Source organism: Sinocyclocheilus grahami, unplaced genomic scaffold, assembly GCF_001515645.1.
Source record: "Sinocyclocheilus grahami isolate Dianchi unplaced genomic scaffold, SAMN03320097.WGS_v1.1 scaffold848.1, whole genome shotgun sequence".
Taxonomy (NCBI): Eukaryota; Metazoa; Chordata; class Actinopteri; order Cypriniformes; family Cyprinidae; genus Sinocyclocheilus; species Sinocyclocheilus grahami.
Genome location: NW_015506027.1, coordinates 858374 through 876888, shown reverse-complemented (window position 1 = coordinate 876888; position 18515 = coordinate 858374). Strand labels below are relative to the sequence as shown.

General features: G+C 36.4%; 1 protein-coding gene across 1 annotated transcript in view; it reads right to left on the bottom strand.

Annotated features, from left to right (window-relative positions):
• Nucleotides 1-18515, bottom strand: part of LOC107562916 (zeta-sarcoglycan-like) — a 73387-nt gene that overhangs the window by 43057 nt on the left and 11815 nt on the right. The window contains exon 2 of the mRNA XM_016247669.1: nucleotides 5250-5351. Within this exon, the coding sequence (XP_016103155.1) occupies nucleotides 5250-5351 (102 nt within the window). The remainder of the gene's footprint in view (nucleotides 1-5249; nucleotides 5352-18515) is intronic.

Here is an 18515-nt window from a genome sequence, read left to right as displayed (position 1 = left end):
TATGTATATATATATATATATATATAAATCCGTTTTCAATATGTCACTTTTGAATAATTTTTTGAAGCTTTGTTTAATGAAAGCATGAAAAAACATTACTGACCCCAGATTTTTGAATAGTAGTGAACATATATTCATACAATCACATATTGAGGGCTGTACATTACCAAGTGCACGTACAAAACATTTGAAGTCATATAACAGCACTGCTGTGGAAACTCACTGCGAGTTATATTACATGTCACTAGCAGTTGATGTTATCTCTTCATCTGTCGAATAGCATCATGTTGCTATCATATGCCCTCATAAACACGGTGCCCACCCCTCCTGTACGCAAAAACAATAATAATGTGCTTTGACAGAACAGATTGTGCGACACCAATATAAATAAAGAGACTATCACTCTTCGTTATGCCTGCTGCTCTCTGATGACACATCTGCCTTGTGTTTAGATGCTGGGTTACGTCTAACCAATCACAGCTCAAGTAGAGTTATCCAATCACATTACAACGTTGGACTTGTTCATCGAGCCAATTAAAAAGAGAGGTGGGATGACATTGCTAAGAGCTGAGAGGTAATTGCAGAGGTAACCTGTGCCCACAAGGCTTTTGAGAGTTTTTGTGCATCTGAGAGAGAGCGTGGAGAGAATAATTGATTTTCTCCGTCATTCTTGGTTCCTGAAGGTCTGAACAGTCCCCATGTTTTATCATCCTCAAATGTTGTTAAATGTTAATGGGAACCTATTTTTACATGGGCCATTCCACCACACTCTCAACCCCCCTGAATAAAACATTAGTACTAACACACTGGCCAATGCTTGAATCCCTTGCTCTCTGATTGCAGATACATTCAGTGTTTGGGATGGATGACTTGTGTTTACTAGCTGAATTGTCCTGTTTATTCAGTATCTTACAGGAGCGACTTAAATACTCTCTTTATGGCGTCAAGCTACTTTTCTGTTCTCGTACCAGCCAGAAATAACACCTGTAGTCATGTTAGTGAGAGCTACCAAAGATGGCAACTTCCATAACATCAGGAATTAACTGTGTTTGGTTAATGAGCACATGTTTACCAATCTCAATTTGCAAAAGTCTTCACAATTTACAATTATATAATAAAATACCCCGATTCTTTTCCTCACAATATTGCACTAATATCAGAGATGTGCCTGAAGCTGAATAACAAATTATATGGAATAGAATATATACAGTATATCCAATAAAACATGTTTAAAAAACATAAATACAATTGATAACTATAATGTGAAGTTTAGTAATACAAATTGCACATTGTGGGACTGTGCGAAGGCAAAGCTAAATTTTCAGCGTCATTACTCCAGTATTCAGTATCACGGGATCCTTCAAATATCAATCTATGATCATGTGATGCTCAAGGAATTCTCATTAATATCACAATTGAAAACACTGCTGCTTAATATTAACTAGTATAAGCTGGGATACTTTTTTATTGATGAATAGAAGGAAATTATCTTAAAGACCCCATCCTTTTGAATGGTAGTGCATATATTTTTCACTTCTTGAAATGTGTATTTTAATATTTTAAACCCTCAGAGTGAGATATACAATAAAAAAATGCTTCTATGTCTAACTGAATTCTCAAGCAGCCAGCATGCATAATTCATGTATGAGATTGAAGTAGAGGTGAAGTTTCTGACTAAGAAGAGAGATTTATTTCTAAAACATCGCAAACAGGAGCTACATGAAAATAAAGTAAAAAAAAAAGGGGGGGGGGGGCAGATTGTTTTGCTATCATAAAATGTTATTATGTTTATACTGTATGTCTGCTTCTAATAATGTTAAAATATATTTTCATCTAAGTTTGTTTTAAAATAATTGTATACATTATACAAACATATTTGCTATGTGAAAACTATAGTTAATAGGTTTTGATTAAAGCCTACATATGGTTCTAACTGAAAACATATACAGATAATATGAATAATAGGAATATAATATGAACAGGCAAAACATCTAAATAAACTCTAAAACTAGTTTTATGATGCAGAATCTTGTAGATATGTTGGCTCTCTCTTGTGCATTTGCTGCATTTTCAGTTTTCTCTCATTCTCCCCTAATCAGCAAAAAAAGTGAGCAGCTCTACCCTATGAGTATGTAGATTGTGTTTAGACTCCTGGGAAGGGATTTACAATCATTTCAACAATTCCTAGAGAATCTATCAATCATCTTGTCTCAACATTTGTTTAAGGATGAAATAAAAGCAGATATTACTAAGGGGAGGAGAATGAGAGAAAACATCCTATTCCTCCTACATCATACAGAGTGTGGAAATAATGCCTACAACAGGAAACTTTTGTCTCATTTTAGCAACTCCCAATACAGGCATTCTAGCAACAAGGCCACAAGGGAGTACTATAGCGAAAGAGTGGGAGAGACAGAGGGAATGATAGATAGTGCATATAAAGAGAGCATGGGAGAGAATGGTTGTGCAACATTCACAAGAGACAGAAGGTAGGGAGACAAAAATACACTTTTGTCTTTGTGCCTATTGTGACGTATGCTTAGAACCTGAGAGGAACACTTATAAAACATGTACAAGACCTTTGTTATTAGTTACCATGAACATATAAGCATGCAAACACACACATACTTCAGGCTTTTAATGAATTAGCTTGTCCTAATGACATTACCACTGTAACCTGACTAACTCAGCTTTTTATACAAAGCACAGAGGGATATATGCTGAAAAGACATCCTTAAATAAGCACTGCAGAGTCGCTGTGACTTTACCACTAATGGCAAGAGATCTTGCTTTACCCTGTTCGTATATCCTGTTTCCTGTCCTGAATCTTGGTGAAAAACAAGGAAACAGCTTTGCATGTATCAGCATAATAATTTCAGCTCTAGAACTAAACTGATTTTTCAAAATAAACGAAACTATTAGTGATGAAATACATGGTTAAATATAAAGCAGGATTAGATGTACTACCATTCAAAACTTTAGGGTCAGTATTTCAGACACAAACTGGAAACGCTAGGGTCTTGTTGACTTCAAGTCGGCAATTTAGGATTGAGCCTAAATATTTCTAACCTTTTGTTTTGACAAAGTACAGTTGTGATTTCATAACTGCATGGCCAACCAGGAGTAGAAAATAACTCAAAAATCATAATCAGTTCATAAAGATATTAAGACTTTAAGACATTAAGATTTTAAATTGTTAATATGTCAGTCTTGTCCTCAACATGGGGTCAAGAAAAATACAATTTCTGAATAGCAGCAGGCAGCTATTTGAAGTCTGATTCAAATTCAAACATTTATGCAGGTTATTTGTCAGCCCAGCAATGTCATAAAAATTTCAGTGTGTTTACTTGGTAGATAAGAATATATTTGAGCCCAAACCCATTTTCAGTAAAGTGCCATTATATAAAATGTAGATTTTGTTGCTATTTGCTGTCTTCAAACCGCTTTTATTTTTGTATTGCTATTTTTAAAATCCCCTTCCTTTTTGCTGGGTTTAGAGTTGTAACTTTCATGGTTTTTTTTTACTTTTCAACCATGGTGGCTACATGCTGTCACTTCTCTTGCTGCCCCTCATGTTCTGCATTTTTATTCATCTTTCTCTAGCACCTTTCCTTTCATATGTTTCCATTTCGATCTCTCTTTCATGAGTGCCCGTGTCACACATCATTGGTGGCCTCGTAGAAGCAGGGTGTCAATCCAGGCCATGGCACAATCCCTCTTTTGTAGGAGACGCCAAAACAACTTGTCTGCAGGATTCAGCTTTACAGCTCAAGGCTCTCCTCGCAGACCAAGACCACCATGCCCCGTCCCCCGACCCCAAGCTTCTGGCTTTCTACACTAGGTGGATTAATTGTAATTTGCAATGTTGTACCCTCACAGTCATCTGAGGCGAACGACCCAAAATGGCTGTGGTGTTGCTGCGAGGGTGTGTTGGGATTTGCGGCGATGTGTTCTCAGTGGGGTGCTGAGGGTAAAAGCAAAAGCCCCTCGACAGGCTTTGATGTGCGCTGGTGATTATTGAGGCTAATCAGGAGTGCCATCAGCGAGCTAGCAGCAAGCCAGTGCTTTGTTTGTGTTCTTTAATGCTAATCACTGTGGCTAACACATTAGGCACTTTGATTTATTGACTCAAGGACAAGGCTTCTTTATAAGTTTATCTGAGCAGTGGTAAAGGGGTTTATCATTATTAATTAATGTGCAACCTAAGCAGGCTTAGCTGCCATTGTTTCTGCACAGTGTATCAGTATAGACTGAAGTGCAGAGACTGCAACACCTCTATAAGTAGATAGATTTAAACATGAATTGCCTTAACACATTAAAATGTTAAGAGATATTGCGATCGATATATATATATATATATATATATATATATATGTGACAACAATAGAATGATAGAATGATAGATAGAACAATAGAGCATTAGATAGACAGACACAGACAGATAAACAGGTAGATAGATAGATAGATAGATAGATAGATAGATAGATAGATAGATAGATAGATAGATAGATAGATAGATAGATAGATAGATAGATAGCCACAGTGATAACAGCCACAGTGTGTTGCAGAGAGAGAGATGCAAAGAAAAAGAGAAGGAAAGAGAATGTGAGAAATCGATCAACGACGTTGTGTTTACAATTGGGTGCTAAAGGTCAACAGAGGCCAAATACAAATGATCCGGAACATGATGCATGCGTACAGCAGCAGTTTGGGGAAGCGCCCGGCCCTGTGTACTTCTCTGCATGTGTGCTTGACAAAGAATGTGTGCCTGTGTGCTTGCTCTATTCATTTTAGTGATCTACACTCTGTCCTGTCACATATATCAAGAGTTCAAGCTCGAATCCCCAGCACACTAACTCCAGCATCACAGCTGGTACCTGCGATGACAGACCAGTGATGTCTGAAACCATGCCAATTTATACTTCCTGTCAGCATGGTGGGTGTGCCAGCATTTGACGGAGAGTGCAAAAGAAGTATAAATGTCCTTAATTTTTTATAATTTATTGCTTGACAAAATGCAAATGAGATGAAAAGATGCTAAATAAAACATGCTGCATTTAAACAAACAGATTTTCCATTATTTTCAATTATTTTTTTAACAGCTATTCAACAGCTGTTAAAAAGAAAGAAAGAAAGAAAGTCTTCACATAAGGATTTATTTCTTTCTTTCCACTACTAACATGTAATAAAAGGTAAATACAGACAAATAGATAGCTAGATAGATAGATAGCTAGATAGATTCTTCTTACCCGTCTGGATTTGATCTCTTTCACATAAAGTGGAAGGAGGAACTCCGACACTCCCTCTAATCTGATGCCCTCTTTGGTTACACGGAGATTTCCCATGCCATCCTTGACGGACAGAGAAAAAAAAAGAGAGATTTTGTCATGTTCGTGCAAATAAATAATTGTTTAACAGCAGATTTATGCTAATGATAAGGATTGTTTTCTCTGATTATATTTCACTGTAAACCATACTAAGTTTAAGGAAACCCATCATATAAATCATGCAAGCTTGTTTCCACCATGGATAATAAATGAAATAAACAAAAGTAATAAACTTGTGATTCGGGGGGGGGGCGATTTGGGCATATTTGAATAGTGAAATATAACTCACAATTGGGATAAAAAAAAAAAAGTTCCAATCAAAAACAAAAAAAACCTTGAAAAATTTGGTTAGTTCTTTTCTCATCTGTAATTTTTATACAGTTACAGACACACAATCAGTCATTAGCCGCTTCAGTTTTCATATCAAAGGAACTGGGAGTTTCATTACATGTAGCGTTGGTGTGCTTTACATTGTGAAGCATGAATTAGTTTGATTTATATGATTTAGCTTTCTTGAATGAGCACTCTTCTGCCTTGTAGAGAAGTTTCCACCATGGATAATAAATGAAATAAACAAAAGTAATAAACTTGTGAGTCGGGGGGGGGGGCGATTTGGGCATATTTGAATAGTGAAATATAACTCACAATTGGGATAAAAAAAAAAAGTTCCAATCAAAAACAAAAAAAAAACCTTGAAAAATTTGGTTAGTTCTTTTCTCATCTGTAATTTTTATACAGTTACAGACACACAATCAGTCATTAGCCGCTTCAGTTTTCATATCAAAGGAACTGGGAGTTTCATTACATGTAGCGTTGGTGTGCTTTACATTGTGAAGCATGAATTAGTTCGATTTATATGATTTAGCTTTCTTGAATGAGCACTCTTCTGCCTTGTAGAGAACGCAAGGTATGGAATATGGGTGTCAAAATATATTGAAAAAAATATATATTTAGTTAAACAGATAACTAAACCAGTTTACTCCCACATCTCTGTATTCTGCTAAATGTATGTAAACACTTGGATATGGCAGATTGTGGATTTAAGCATCTCTCAAAAGCAGTTTCTCTCTTCAATTTGGGTTGCACAAATAGAAGCCCCACAGCTATTTTCCATCTTCTTTTTCCCAATTTACTTCTCTCCTTCCCAAATGCCATATTCTCTCTTACTTCACATCCCTTTTTCCATCTTCCCTTCTCATCACATTCTCAGTGACCAAGAGACTACATTAATGACGTCAAACTTCAGTCCATGTTGTTAATATTTCGAAAGAGACTGGAAATTGTCGAAAGAGAAAGCGAGCATGTGTTGTTTTTTTTTTCGTTCTGAGCAATTCATTTCCAAAAACAGCTTTTAAAATTATTCTACCTTTTTATCACGTTGACCTTTTTATGTTTAACCTGTTCATTTTATCTTTCAAGAGTACATTGTGTTCTTGGGCAACATTAATGAGTCGGTTTCTAGAGAAGTTGATTTCATGGTTGGCTTAAAAGCAGTTTCTCTCTTCAATTTGGGTTGCACAAATAGAAGCCCCACAGCTATTTTCCATCTTCCTTTTCCCAATTTACTTCTCTCCTTCCCAAATGCCATATTCTCTCTTACTTCACATCCCTTTTTCCATCTTCCCTTCTCATCACATTCTCAGTAACCAAGAGACTACATTAATGACGTCAAACTTCAGTCCATGTTGTTAATATTTCGAAAGAGACTGGAAATTGTCGAAAGAGAAAGCGAGCATGTGTTGTTTTTTTGTTTTTTTTTCGTTCTGAGCAATTCATTTCCAAAAACAGCTTTTAAAATTATTCTACCTTTTTATCACGTTGACCTTTTTATGTTTAACCTGTTCATTTTATCTTTCAAGAGTACATTGTGTTCTTGGGCAACATTAATGAGTCGGTTTCTAGAGAAGTTGATTTCATGGTTGGCTCTAAAAGCATTGTTTCAGAATTAGCACATAAAGCATTATAATTACTGCATGTGAAAGCACTGTCAGAAGATGAGGACTTTAAGTCTTGTTCCAGCACCATTTCAGGTCAACTAAAAGCTTGAAAGGTGGACTCTGTTAACCTCATGTTATTCTTTGGGAAACTAGACCATGGCACTGCTGTCAAACAGGAGTTTAAAGAGTGAACAATGAACACCTGCAGAGAGAGTTTTTTTCTTTTTTGCCTCTTTCCACTTTTAAAGAAAAATGAAACATTGAAATGCATTATCTAAGATAGCCATTGGTGACCAATGTAATATAATAATGTCATATATATACACAAATATATATACAAAGTATACACATTTCTGGCCTGGAACTCTAGATGGCGCAGTCCGATACATCTAACTCAATATGACATAATTACATCATTATCACGTCACAGCTGATTGGTTCTCTCCTGTATGGGTAGCCAAAGAGCTCACTGCTCAACATTCAAATACTTGGCTAATGCTCGTAGTTTCTGGCCTGGAACTCTAGATGGCGCAGTCCGATACATCTAACTCAATATGACATAATTACATCATTATCACGTCACAGCTGATTGGTTCTCTCCTGTATCGGTAGCCAAAGAGCTCACTGCTCAACATTCAAATACTTGGCTAATGCTCGTAGTAAAAAGAAACCCCCCCTACCTTCCCCAGCTCCATCTGTGTAGATTTGCTATGGGGTGATCATGTACAGTATGTTATAAGGGGTTATTTGTATATGTTATAGCCATTGGTGACCAATGTAATATAATAATGTCATATATATACACAAATATATATACAAAGTATACAAATTTCTGGCCTGGAACTCTAGATGGCGCAGTCCGATACATCTAACTCAATATGACATAATTACATCATTATCACGTCACAGCTGATTGGTTCTCTCCTGTATGGGTAGCCAAAGAGCTCACTGCTCAACATTCAAATACTTGGCTAATGCTCGTAGTAAAAAGAAACCCCCCCTACCTTCCCCAGCTCCATCTGTGTAGATTTGCTATGGGGTGATCATGTACAGTATGTTATAAGGGGTTATTTGTATATGTTATATGTGCAGCAGCAGTATCTTACATGCTCCTCACAGCAGTGTGTTTTGGATGTATTAAGCGACACGCAACAGCAAAGCGACACAATCCCATTCATTTCAATGGAGAGCTGGCGATTTCCGGCAACACAAGCGCCAGCGGCCGTTGGCGACCGGATGGGGCGTGTCCAAAAAGGTGAATGTGCATGGCCTTTGAGCCCTCAGATGGCATTGCATAAGAAACAGTCATGCTGCGGTGTTCAATATAGCCACATGTGCTCTCAAGTACTTCAGAAAAACATTGTCATTTACCACAGTCTGCAGCTGCATTAAGAAATGCAACTTGAATCTCTGTTAGGCAAGGAGAAAGCTATACGTTAATTATATGGGGGTGTATCAGTGCAAACGGCATGAGAATTAAACAATAACTACTATGGACTGATGAGCAGCTGAAGTCTAGATTAAAGAAAGATTGGACAAAAATGTTGCATGCAAAACTTTAGCAATTAGTATCCTAATTAAAATGACAGTTAATGTTACAGAATGTTAAAACATGCCTCTGTTCCAGCTTTTTTGGAGTGTGTTGCAGCCATCAAAATAAAATTTTTTTTTTATATTTACAAAATACAATTAAGTTGGTCAGTGAAAACATTGGAACTTTTTTTCTTTGTACTTTTGTCAATTAAATATATTTTTTAAGAGAATTAACAAATCAAAGCCTCTTGATTTTTATAGCATTTTACAAAATGTCCCAACTTTTTTAGAACTGGGGTTGTATTGTCATTTTCCTGTCACAGGTGCCTGTACTTCCATTCATGACACAAACTAGATTCCAAATGGATCATTCATCAACCTCTTCATCAGCTCTGCAGACATAAATGTGTACTCATCCAGAGTGATTTTTAAATACAGCACAAGTGTGAATTAACCATTTCCGTGTGAGCAATCAGCATCATGTAAACAGACACACAATCATCACTTCAGTGTGGCAGTTGGCTGTTTCATGGCGATAAAGTGTCATACAAATCTTTAGAGGGGATTTGATTGGCTGTGAGTCACACAAGTTACGAGTTTATACTTATATCTTAGGTGTGGAACAAATTATGTTCTTATAATATAAATATATAACTATAAAATATATCAAAAGTATAAATTAGGGCTGTTGATTTAATGTGTTCATTTAATTAATTAGTTTAAATGAATTATTTAAGTTTTTTATTAGTTTAAATAAATATTAGTTTCATAAAAATAAATAAAACGTGTGCGTTAAGTCATTTAACACACCAGCCCCGCCCCAGACCTGCATTAAATGCCCCTTAAATTCAAGATATTGGAGCAAAAATGCCCCTGAGTTTTTGTCTCATATTTATATCATAGTTAAGCAAAATTACACGAGCAATGAGAGTAATATCACACAAATGCTGTTTTTTTCCTGAATTTTATATATTGATTTCATACAACAGTTCAATAAACAAGAAGACAAATAAAGTACTAATACAGCTATGTGTATTTATATAAATGTATCATCATCATCATCATCATCATCATCATCATCATACCTACCTACAACACCAATACTTCACATTTAAATCATTTCTTGGGAGCTAACTTCAGTTAGAATGATATTTCAATGTACACCCATTTCCGTGTGTTGATGCTGTTTGCAGTAACCTATGAAGTCCCCTTCGCATCATACAACTGGGTTGTACGCCCAACGTAAAGTATTATGACAATCAACAAGCCTTCTTGAGCTTAGTTACTCTAGTTCAATCTCCTCTGGCGAATACCACAGTGCTGTTTGTTGCTAGTAGAACAAAAATGCAGCTGCAAATTGAATGACTGCCAACATGAAGAATAAAAGCCCACAAAATATAAATAATGCCTGGGGGTTACAAACTTTGCTTTGAAATACTAATAAAGGTCTTTATTGAATTTTAATTTAACGTGGAGTTGACTTTGGAATTTTAATAATAATAACCTATTACAAGGTCACGACTTTATTTATTTTCACTCTGTAGATTTAACTATGCTTTGCCAGGCACTGGTGTACTTTGGATCAATGTCTTATTGGATTTAAACAACCTTTTCTGGATTCTGCTTTTAAAAATTTATGTTTCAGAACAGCGGAAAATAATGCAAACCAGCAGTTGTGTCCCCCCACACACTTTGCCAGGCACTGGTGTACTTTGGATCAATGTCTTATTGGATTCAAACAACCTTTTCTGGATTCTGCTTTTAAAAATGTATGTTTCAGAACAGCGGAAAATAATGCAAACCAGCAGTTGTGTCCCCCCACACACAAACACGTACACACACACACACACACACACACACACACACACACACACACAGAGTCACCTCCCGATCACCCGCTTGGGAGGTGCTATAATGTAAGCCCTTGTTGTGAGTGGATCGATGTGGTAGACTTGCACAAATGACTAAATAATAACACTGAATGGGCTATGATTAGCTAAAGACCCCGGCGAGGAGGAGCTTCAGAGCAGAGTCACGATCAGGCTTTTAAATCAAGGGTAGTTTACTTGCTATTTGGCCAGATTTAAAAAGCCACTTAAAGTTCACTAATTGCAAGGACAGCCCCCTCAGAATACTCTGTTTAAGAGCCTTTCTCAGAAACACATGGGTGGAATATCAACAAATGTCCAAGTCCTGGGATTTCAGCCAAGGATCAAACTTCAAACATTGTGTTAGTGTCCAAACTTATGTTGTTCGGTTTGGCCACTAAATTGGGACAGCATAACACAGACAAGTCTATAGAAGACCAGATAAATTGCATGTTATGGATGCAATGGATGGATGGATGTGATGGATCAACGTGATCTCATGATAATTCGTATGTATTTTACGTAAAATGTGGTTCTATAAAACATACATTTATTACGTTTTTACAGGCACTAAAATGTACAATACTGACGTATTTTCAGCCTCTAAACGTACAAATACTTACGTATTTTCAGCATTTAAATGCACAAAACTGACGTATTGACTACACCTAAAAATGAATCCTTAATGCAATAAATAAATGATCGTAACGTTAATTGCATTTATCTGTCTGTCATGTTTTTCTTATACTGTACAGAAATGTTTAGGCTTATAGGTAGGAGTGGAATTAGCGACTATAAATATATTTTAATGCTATATTGTTACTAACATTTTTATTTTCCTGCGTATTTCAGTCATTTGCGTTTTATATCCTTTATATATCGCTATAAAATGGGTAGGTTAAGGTTTGGGGGTAGGTTAAGGGGTCTAAAAATCTAAATCACTTATTGATAAAATTATAAAAATGCATTGATACGAATATCTAAATGATATAAAAGATACGTAAATATTTGTAAGTTTTTTAGCTAAAAATACGTAGCGATTTGTACGTTTTAAACATTGAAATACGTCTAAATTGTACGTTTTAGCATGAATAAAAACATATAAAAGTGTATGTTTTGTGCTTGTAAATGTTACATATTAATACTTACGTATAAACATGAGACCAGGCTGGATGGATACATGTGACGTATGGATGCATGGATGATGTATGTGATCGATGAATGCATGTGATGGATGTGTTTGATGTACTGTTGGATGGATGCATCTGACAGATGGATGGATGTTATGAATGGATAGATGCAAGTTATGGATGGATGGATGCATGCGTATAATGGATAGAATGGATGGATACATGTGACAGACAGATGGACACGTGATAGATGGATGGATGGATAAATACATAAGTTATGCATACTATTCAAGGATGTATGCATGTTATGAAAGGATGGTTGGACACATGGGTGGATGGATGTAATGAACAGATACATGTGACAAACACATAGGCACATGTGATGGATGGATCCATATTATGGATGGGAGGATGGATGCAAGTTATGGATCAAGGAATGCATGCTAAGGAAGAATATGCATGTTATGGATGGATGGATAGATGGATGGATGCATATCATCTGAAATTATAAATACAAGTTATGGATTGATGGTTACATGTTAAAGAAGGATGTATACATGTCACATGTTGATGTATGGTTGGATGGATGCATAATATAAATGGAAGGATGGATGCAAGTTATGAATGCGATGGATGGATGTGATGGATACACGTGATGGATGAATGCATGGATGGATGATGGATATGATGGATGATTGTGCTGGACAGCTGGATAGATGATATGGATGGATGGATGGATGGATGGATGAATGGATGGATAGATTCAAGTTATAGATGGACGGATGCATGCCATCTAATGGATGTAATGGACGGATGCATGGGACAGCCAGATTGACACATGTGATAGATAGATAGATAGATGGACGGAAGGATGGATACAAATTATAGATCTATTGTTGCATGTTAAGGAAGGATTAATGCATGTTATGGATGGATGGGTGGACATGTAGATGGATGTAATGAACAGATGCATGTGGCGGACACACGAGCACATGTGATGGATGGATCCATATTATTGGTGGAAGGATGGATGCAAGTTATGGATCAATGGATGCTTACTAAGGAAGAATGTAGGCATGTTACAGATGTATGGATGGATTGATGGATGCATATAATGGATGAAAGGATAGATAAAAGCTATGGATTAATGGTTACATGTTAAAGAAGGATGTATGTATGTCACATATCGATATATGGATGGATGGATGCATAATATAAATGGAAGGATGGATGCAAGTTATGGATCGATGGTTGCATGTTAAGGAAGGATGGATAAACCGGTGGGTGAATAATAGATGGATGGATTGCTCAACAGGTGAGTGGATGGATGGATGGTTAGATGGATAAAAGGGTGGATGGGTGCATGGATGGATGGATTTACATGTGGGTTGGAAGATGGATAGATTTTAGTTAAAAAAACTAAGAGTATATCGTAGAGGCCTGATTGATAGATTGTTGCTGTAAATGTTCCATAGTCTTTGAGCTTAAACCATTGTCAAAGCCTTACCCACAGAGACTGTGAGTGCCACACAGCAAGATTTTCACCACAAAGACAGGCTGTATTATTATAAACAGGTCTCCTGCTGAAAGGAACAACAAAGGGGAAAAAGAGCAACAGACAAAGAGAGAAAGAACAAAACAAACATGAAAGGGTGATTGTGACGGGCAGCATGGGTAAGAGGGGGCAAGCCTGCTGAGACAGCAAGATATGAATCGGTCCCATGCATTATGCTCAGCATAGGACCTGACATCTTCTTTTAATCACCTTCTAATACACTGCTGTGTCAAGGTAATGATCCTTTGTTGCTGGGCTAATTGGACAAACATATCATAGCCCCTCCAACTGTGCATGCATGTGTGATTGCGTTTGCCTGAATTATATAATAAAATTATAAAAATGATACAAATATCTTAATGATATAAAAGATTTGTAAATATGTTACATATTTTAGCTAAAAATATATGGCAATATTTATGTTTAATGTTGAAATATGTCCAAATTGAATGTTTCAGCATTAATAAAAGCATACAAAAGTGTATGGTCTGTGCTTGTAAACATTACAAACTACTACCTACGTATAAACAATAAGACCAGGCTGTAAAAAGTTACATTTAACAAAAAAATAAATACATAAAATCAAATGTAATATGTTATAGTATAAAAATAAATCATAACCAATTATACCTGTACATAAGAAGTAGTTCATATTTTGAACAAATTGTCTGCAGTCAAAACTCTGGCTCAACTAAACTATGCATACATTTTGCTGGGGGGAGGGTGGTAGCTTGATATTGGAAAAGTAAAATAACACATCAAAATGTTACAAATCTTAAAGAAAAAAAAAAGTAAAAAGCATGGTTACATTTTGTTCCCCCAAAACATCATACCAACACAAACACATTGGCTCATGCTTCAGAATATGCTTCAGAGAAGCTAAATAAATACTGAACATTCAAAAACTCTCTTGACACTAAGACACAATGTAAAATCGAGCTAAGTATGCTGGGTTCATGCTGGGTAAGACTGGTCACAGAGAGCATGAACATGGACTGAATGGAGCTGATATGAGTTTAATGCTGAGCTGTTTGAGGCTATTGAGAAGGACCTGTGTGATTCTGAAGAGGGTTGCTAAGAGGTGAGATGCAGGTAGAGAAAGAACACCAAGGGCTTTTGTTGAATGCCGAGCAATTTGTACGGTAAACAACTCACTCACAGACCTGTACGCAAATGGGAATAATATAGCAAACATTCTGATTGTTACGGGGCTGACGAGACGTGAGACTTGCGGATCCATTCGCAGAGCTTTTAGTGGAGAAGACAGAGACGTGGTCATACAGCAGGCACGGATCAGATGATGGCAAGCAGGTATATGGTGGGCAAAACACAAGAATAGTCCTAGGGCTAGCGCAGGTCGACGATCGGCAGACAGAATCAAAAGGGGCAAGACAAAAGGGGTGAATCCAGGGAACCAGGCGAAGATCAGAAACCGAGAAGGCTAAGGCTAAGGCTAATGACTAGGGGTAAGGCTAATGACTAGGGCGAAGGCGAAGGCTGAGGCTAATGACTAGGGCTAAGGCTAAGGCAAATGACTAGGGCTCCGTAAGGTAGCTATCTCTAGGAGAGTGATAAATGCTGAAACAATCCTCGGCAGAGGGAAGGGATCAGAGAGAGTGTTAAATAGTGAGGGAGTGATATGAAACAGCTGGGTGCAATCAGTGTAAACAGGTGTGTGCAATTCGTGCTGAGTGCAATCAGTGCAATGCATGATGGGAAATGTAGTCCGGGGTGATGTGCAACAGTGTGTAGTGCGAGAGTCAATGAATAGGAAAGTTCATGGACCGGATTCGTGACACTGATCAATGAACATGTTCCTTTCAATCAGCTTTCTTGACATAACCATACACACACACATGAATTAAAAACAAGTCCAGGCCACATTCAGACAAATTTTGACATAAAATTCACATTCAGACAAATTCTGACATAAAAAGCAATATTTTACACTTATTGCTATTGTACAAGCATGTATTTTTTATTGTAGATGATAGAGGGAATTTTCTAAAGTGTGGACATGGTCAGCAATCAGTCTAATAAAAACTATTTATTATTCATGCTAACCAGTTAAATATTTGCCCCTTGGGTAGAATAATCTTAGAAGTTGTGCACAAATGTCCCCTGCATGACCATAACTTGGTAACACTTTACAATAAGTTTCATTAGTTAACTACATTAGTTAACATGAACTAATAATGAACTGCACGTATACAGCGTTTATTAATCTTTGATATTGTTAATTTCAACATTTACTAATACATTATTAAAATTTTGTTAACATTAGTTAATGCACTGTGAACTAACATGAACATCTGTATTTTTATTAACTAACGTTAGCGTAGATTAGTAAATACAGTAACAAATGTATTGCTCATGGTTAGTTCATGTTAGTTAATATATTAACTAATGTTTAACTAATGAACCTTATTGTAAAGTGTTACCCATAACTTTTCAAAATGGCAGAAAAGAGCCATTTCAACAAGGACAGATTTCAATAATGTAATATAGCAATATCGTTTAGCTATTGCCACAGTCATATGCATTCTGTTCAAAAGTTTGAGGTGAGATTATTTATATTTTTTAATGCCTTGATGGATTTGTTTCTCAGAAACCCACAACTTTTTACTTGACAAGATTGATAGATGTCATGTGGGTTATTGCAATGTTTTTATTAGTTATTTTTAACTCTCATTCTGACGGCACCCATTCGCTGCAGAGGATCCATTGATGTAATGCTAAATTTCTCCAAGTCTGTTCTGATCTAGAAACAAACTCATCTACATCTTGGATGGCCTGAGGGTGAGTACATTTTCAGGATTTTTTTTTTTGTGAACTATTTCTTTAAACCTTTAATTCTATATATTTTTACAAAAAAGAAAAAAAAAGTATCAGTTTTCCTAAAATATTCTTATTATTAACTAATGATAAGAAGAGATGTTTCCTGAGCATCAAATCAGCATATTAAAATGCTTTCTGAAGGATCATGTGACACTGAAGACTGGAGTAATGATGCTGAATATTCAGCTTTGCAATCACAAGAATAAATGACATTTTAAAATGAATTTGAAATAGAACGGTTATTTTAAGTTGTAATAATATTTTACAATATTACTATTTTTTACTGTACTTAGATCAAATAGACTCTATCTGAAAATCATTAAAAACCAACCTTAAACCGTTGTACAGTAATGTAAGCAGTATCTTACATATCAACAAGCACATGAAGGCAGTGTAACTGTTCTAGCAAGTCCTACTACAGAGTACATCATTCTTATTTCAAACAAGCTAAGAAAATTGCCTTAAAAAAAAAAAGTTTTACAAAGTCAGCAGCGCATAAAACTATGGCTGTCTTTCAATTTACTCAACCATTTGCTAAAGCAGCACGCATTCACAAGCCTTCTGCTGACCCTCTGAACTCTCCGGGGAGCATTAAGCCTGATGGGTAGGTGATATATACGGCAGAAGCGAAGTGAGAATTCAGGTGTGCCTCGACTAAAAGTGCTGATTGGTGTTTCTTAAAACAATACTGAAACAGCTAGTCCTGCCATTATTCACTTTTCAGTGGATTAGCTGTCAAAAGAGGCAGCAAAACAACACCCTGCTCTGAATATCTCCCACTCTCCAGACCTCTTCTCACTACAGATACGGATCAGTGCAGTCAGCAGTCTTTTGCTTTCTCACTTCCTCCATCTCTCTTCCCAACACACACACACACACACACACACCAAAAACAGCATTAAAGTGGATACGCGCCGTATATGTGTCAGAAATATTGGACTAAACAGGGAAGGCAACATGCACAAAGCACACAATTATTTATACAAAGAGTATGTCTCGCTATAACAGATCCGTGATTACGAGAGTCATATTGTCTCAACATCTGTCCCGGGTTTTGTCATACCTCACTTTTGAATCAACATACTGTCATCACCACTGGCCAGGAAACAAACACGTCGGAAGGAAGTTTAATCTATTAGCAACTAAGAAAACACACACAAACATGCTGGTGGTTCATGCTGGATGAACTCTAAACGCTCCTCATCCAAGTATACTATCATACAATCAGCTTTTAAACATAATTCTGTATTTGCATAATTACAAAAGTAGAGTTTTGTAACAGTGTATAACCTACCAGAATCGCTGGTGAATTTGTTTTGCAACTTTTAAGCTATTATAGTGACAATTCCCCTGGAGCAACATGGTTTTAAATTCAACAAATTCAAATCATAATTGACACCATTTATTTTCTTAATACGCATTCTGGTGTTATTCTCCACTGTTCATCCGTGCACGTTATTCAAGAGGAGAGAAAAATTGGATCGAATGGGCCTTTCTGAATTAGCAGTGTGACTCGGAATCACTCAGCCAGTGAATCGTTTAGTTTGCAATTGACCCCTTTCACTAAACCACAAGTCATTTTTTTCAGTTGTGTCCGATAAGAAATGAACAGGGAATCATTACTGTGATGAATTTAGGTTCATGAATCAGTCTATTTAGTGACTGGTTATCATGTTTTTTTTTTTATATGTGAATATGAATACATACAAATGTGTTGTAATACAATAACACACACACACACACACACACACAGGTTTCCATTTTTGTGGGGACATTCCATAGGTGTAATGTTTGTTATACTGTTCAAACTGTACCCTAACCCTACACCTAAACCTACCCTTCACACAAAACTTTCTGCTATTTTAGATTTTAAAACACTTAAGATTTAGAAACACTAAACTTATTTTCCTCATGGGGACCTAAAAAAAGTCAAAAGGTCAAAATTTACTGGTATTACTATACTTGTGGGGACAATTGGTCCCCATAAAATATTGAATACCAGTACACACACACATATCACAGCGTGCCGATATACAGCCATATTGCACTGCTACGAATGTGATTTATATGCGTTTATACAACATTTCGATTGCACAAATGTGTAAATTCATAATAAACAACAACAGAGTGTCTTTAAAACCCCTCTTTTGTGCAAATTACTTCCTTGCGTCATGGATTCTAATGTCAAGTTGACAGTTAAACAGCTGAGCCCAAGCCTCCATTACTAGTTTGAAAACGTCACTTTAGAACTAGTAATGAAGGAATGTTGAGTAGTTTCATTGAAAGCTTAATATATTACTGTATTAAAGCTCACTGTATTATGTAGA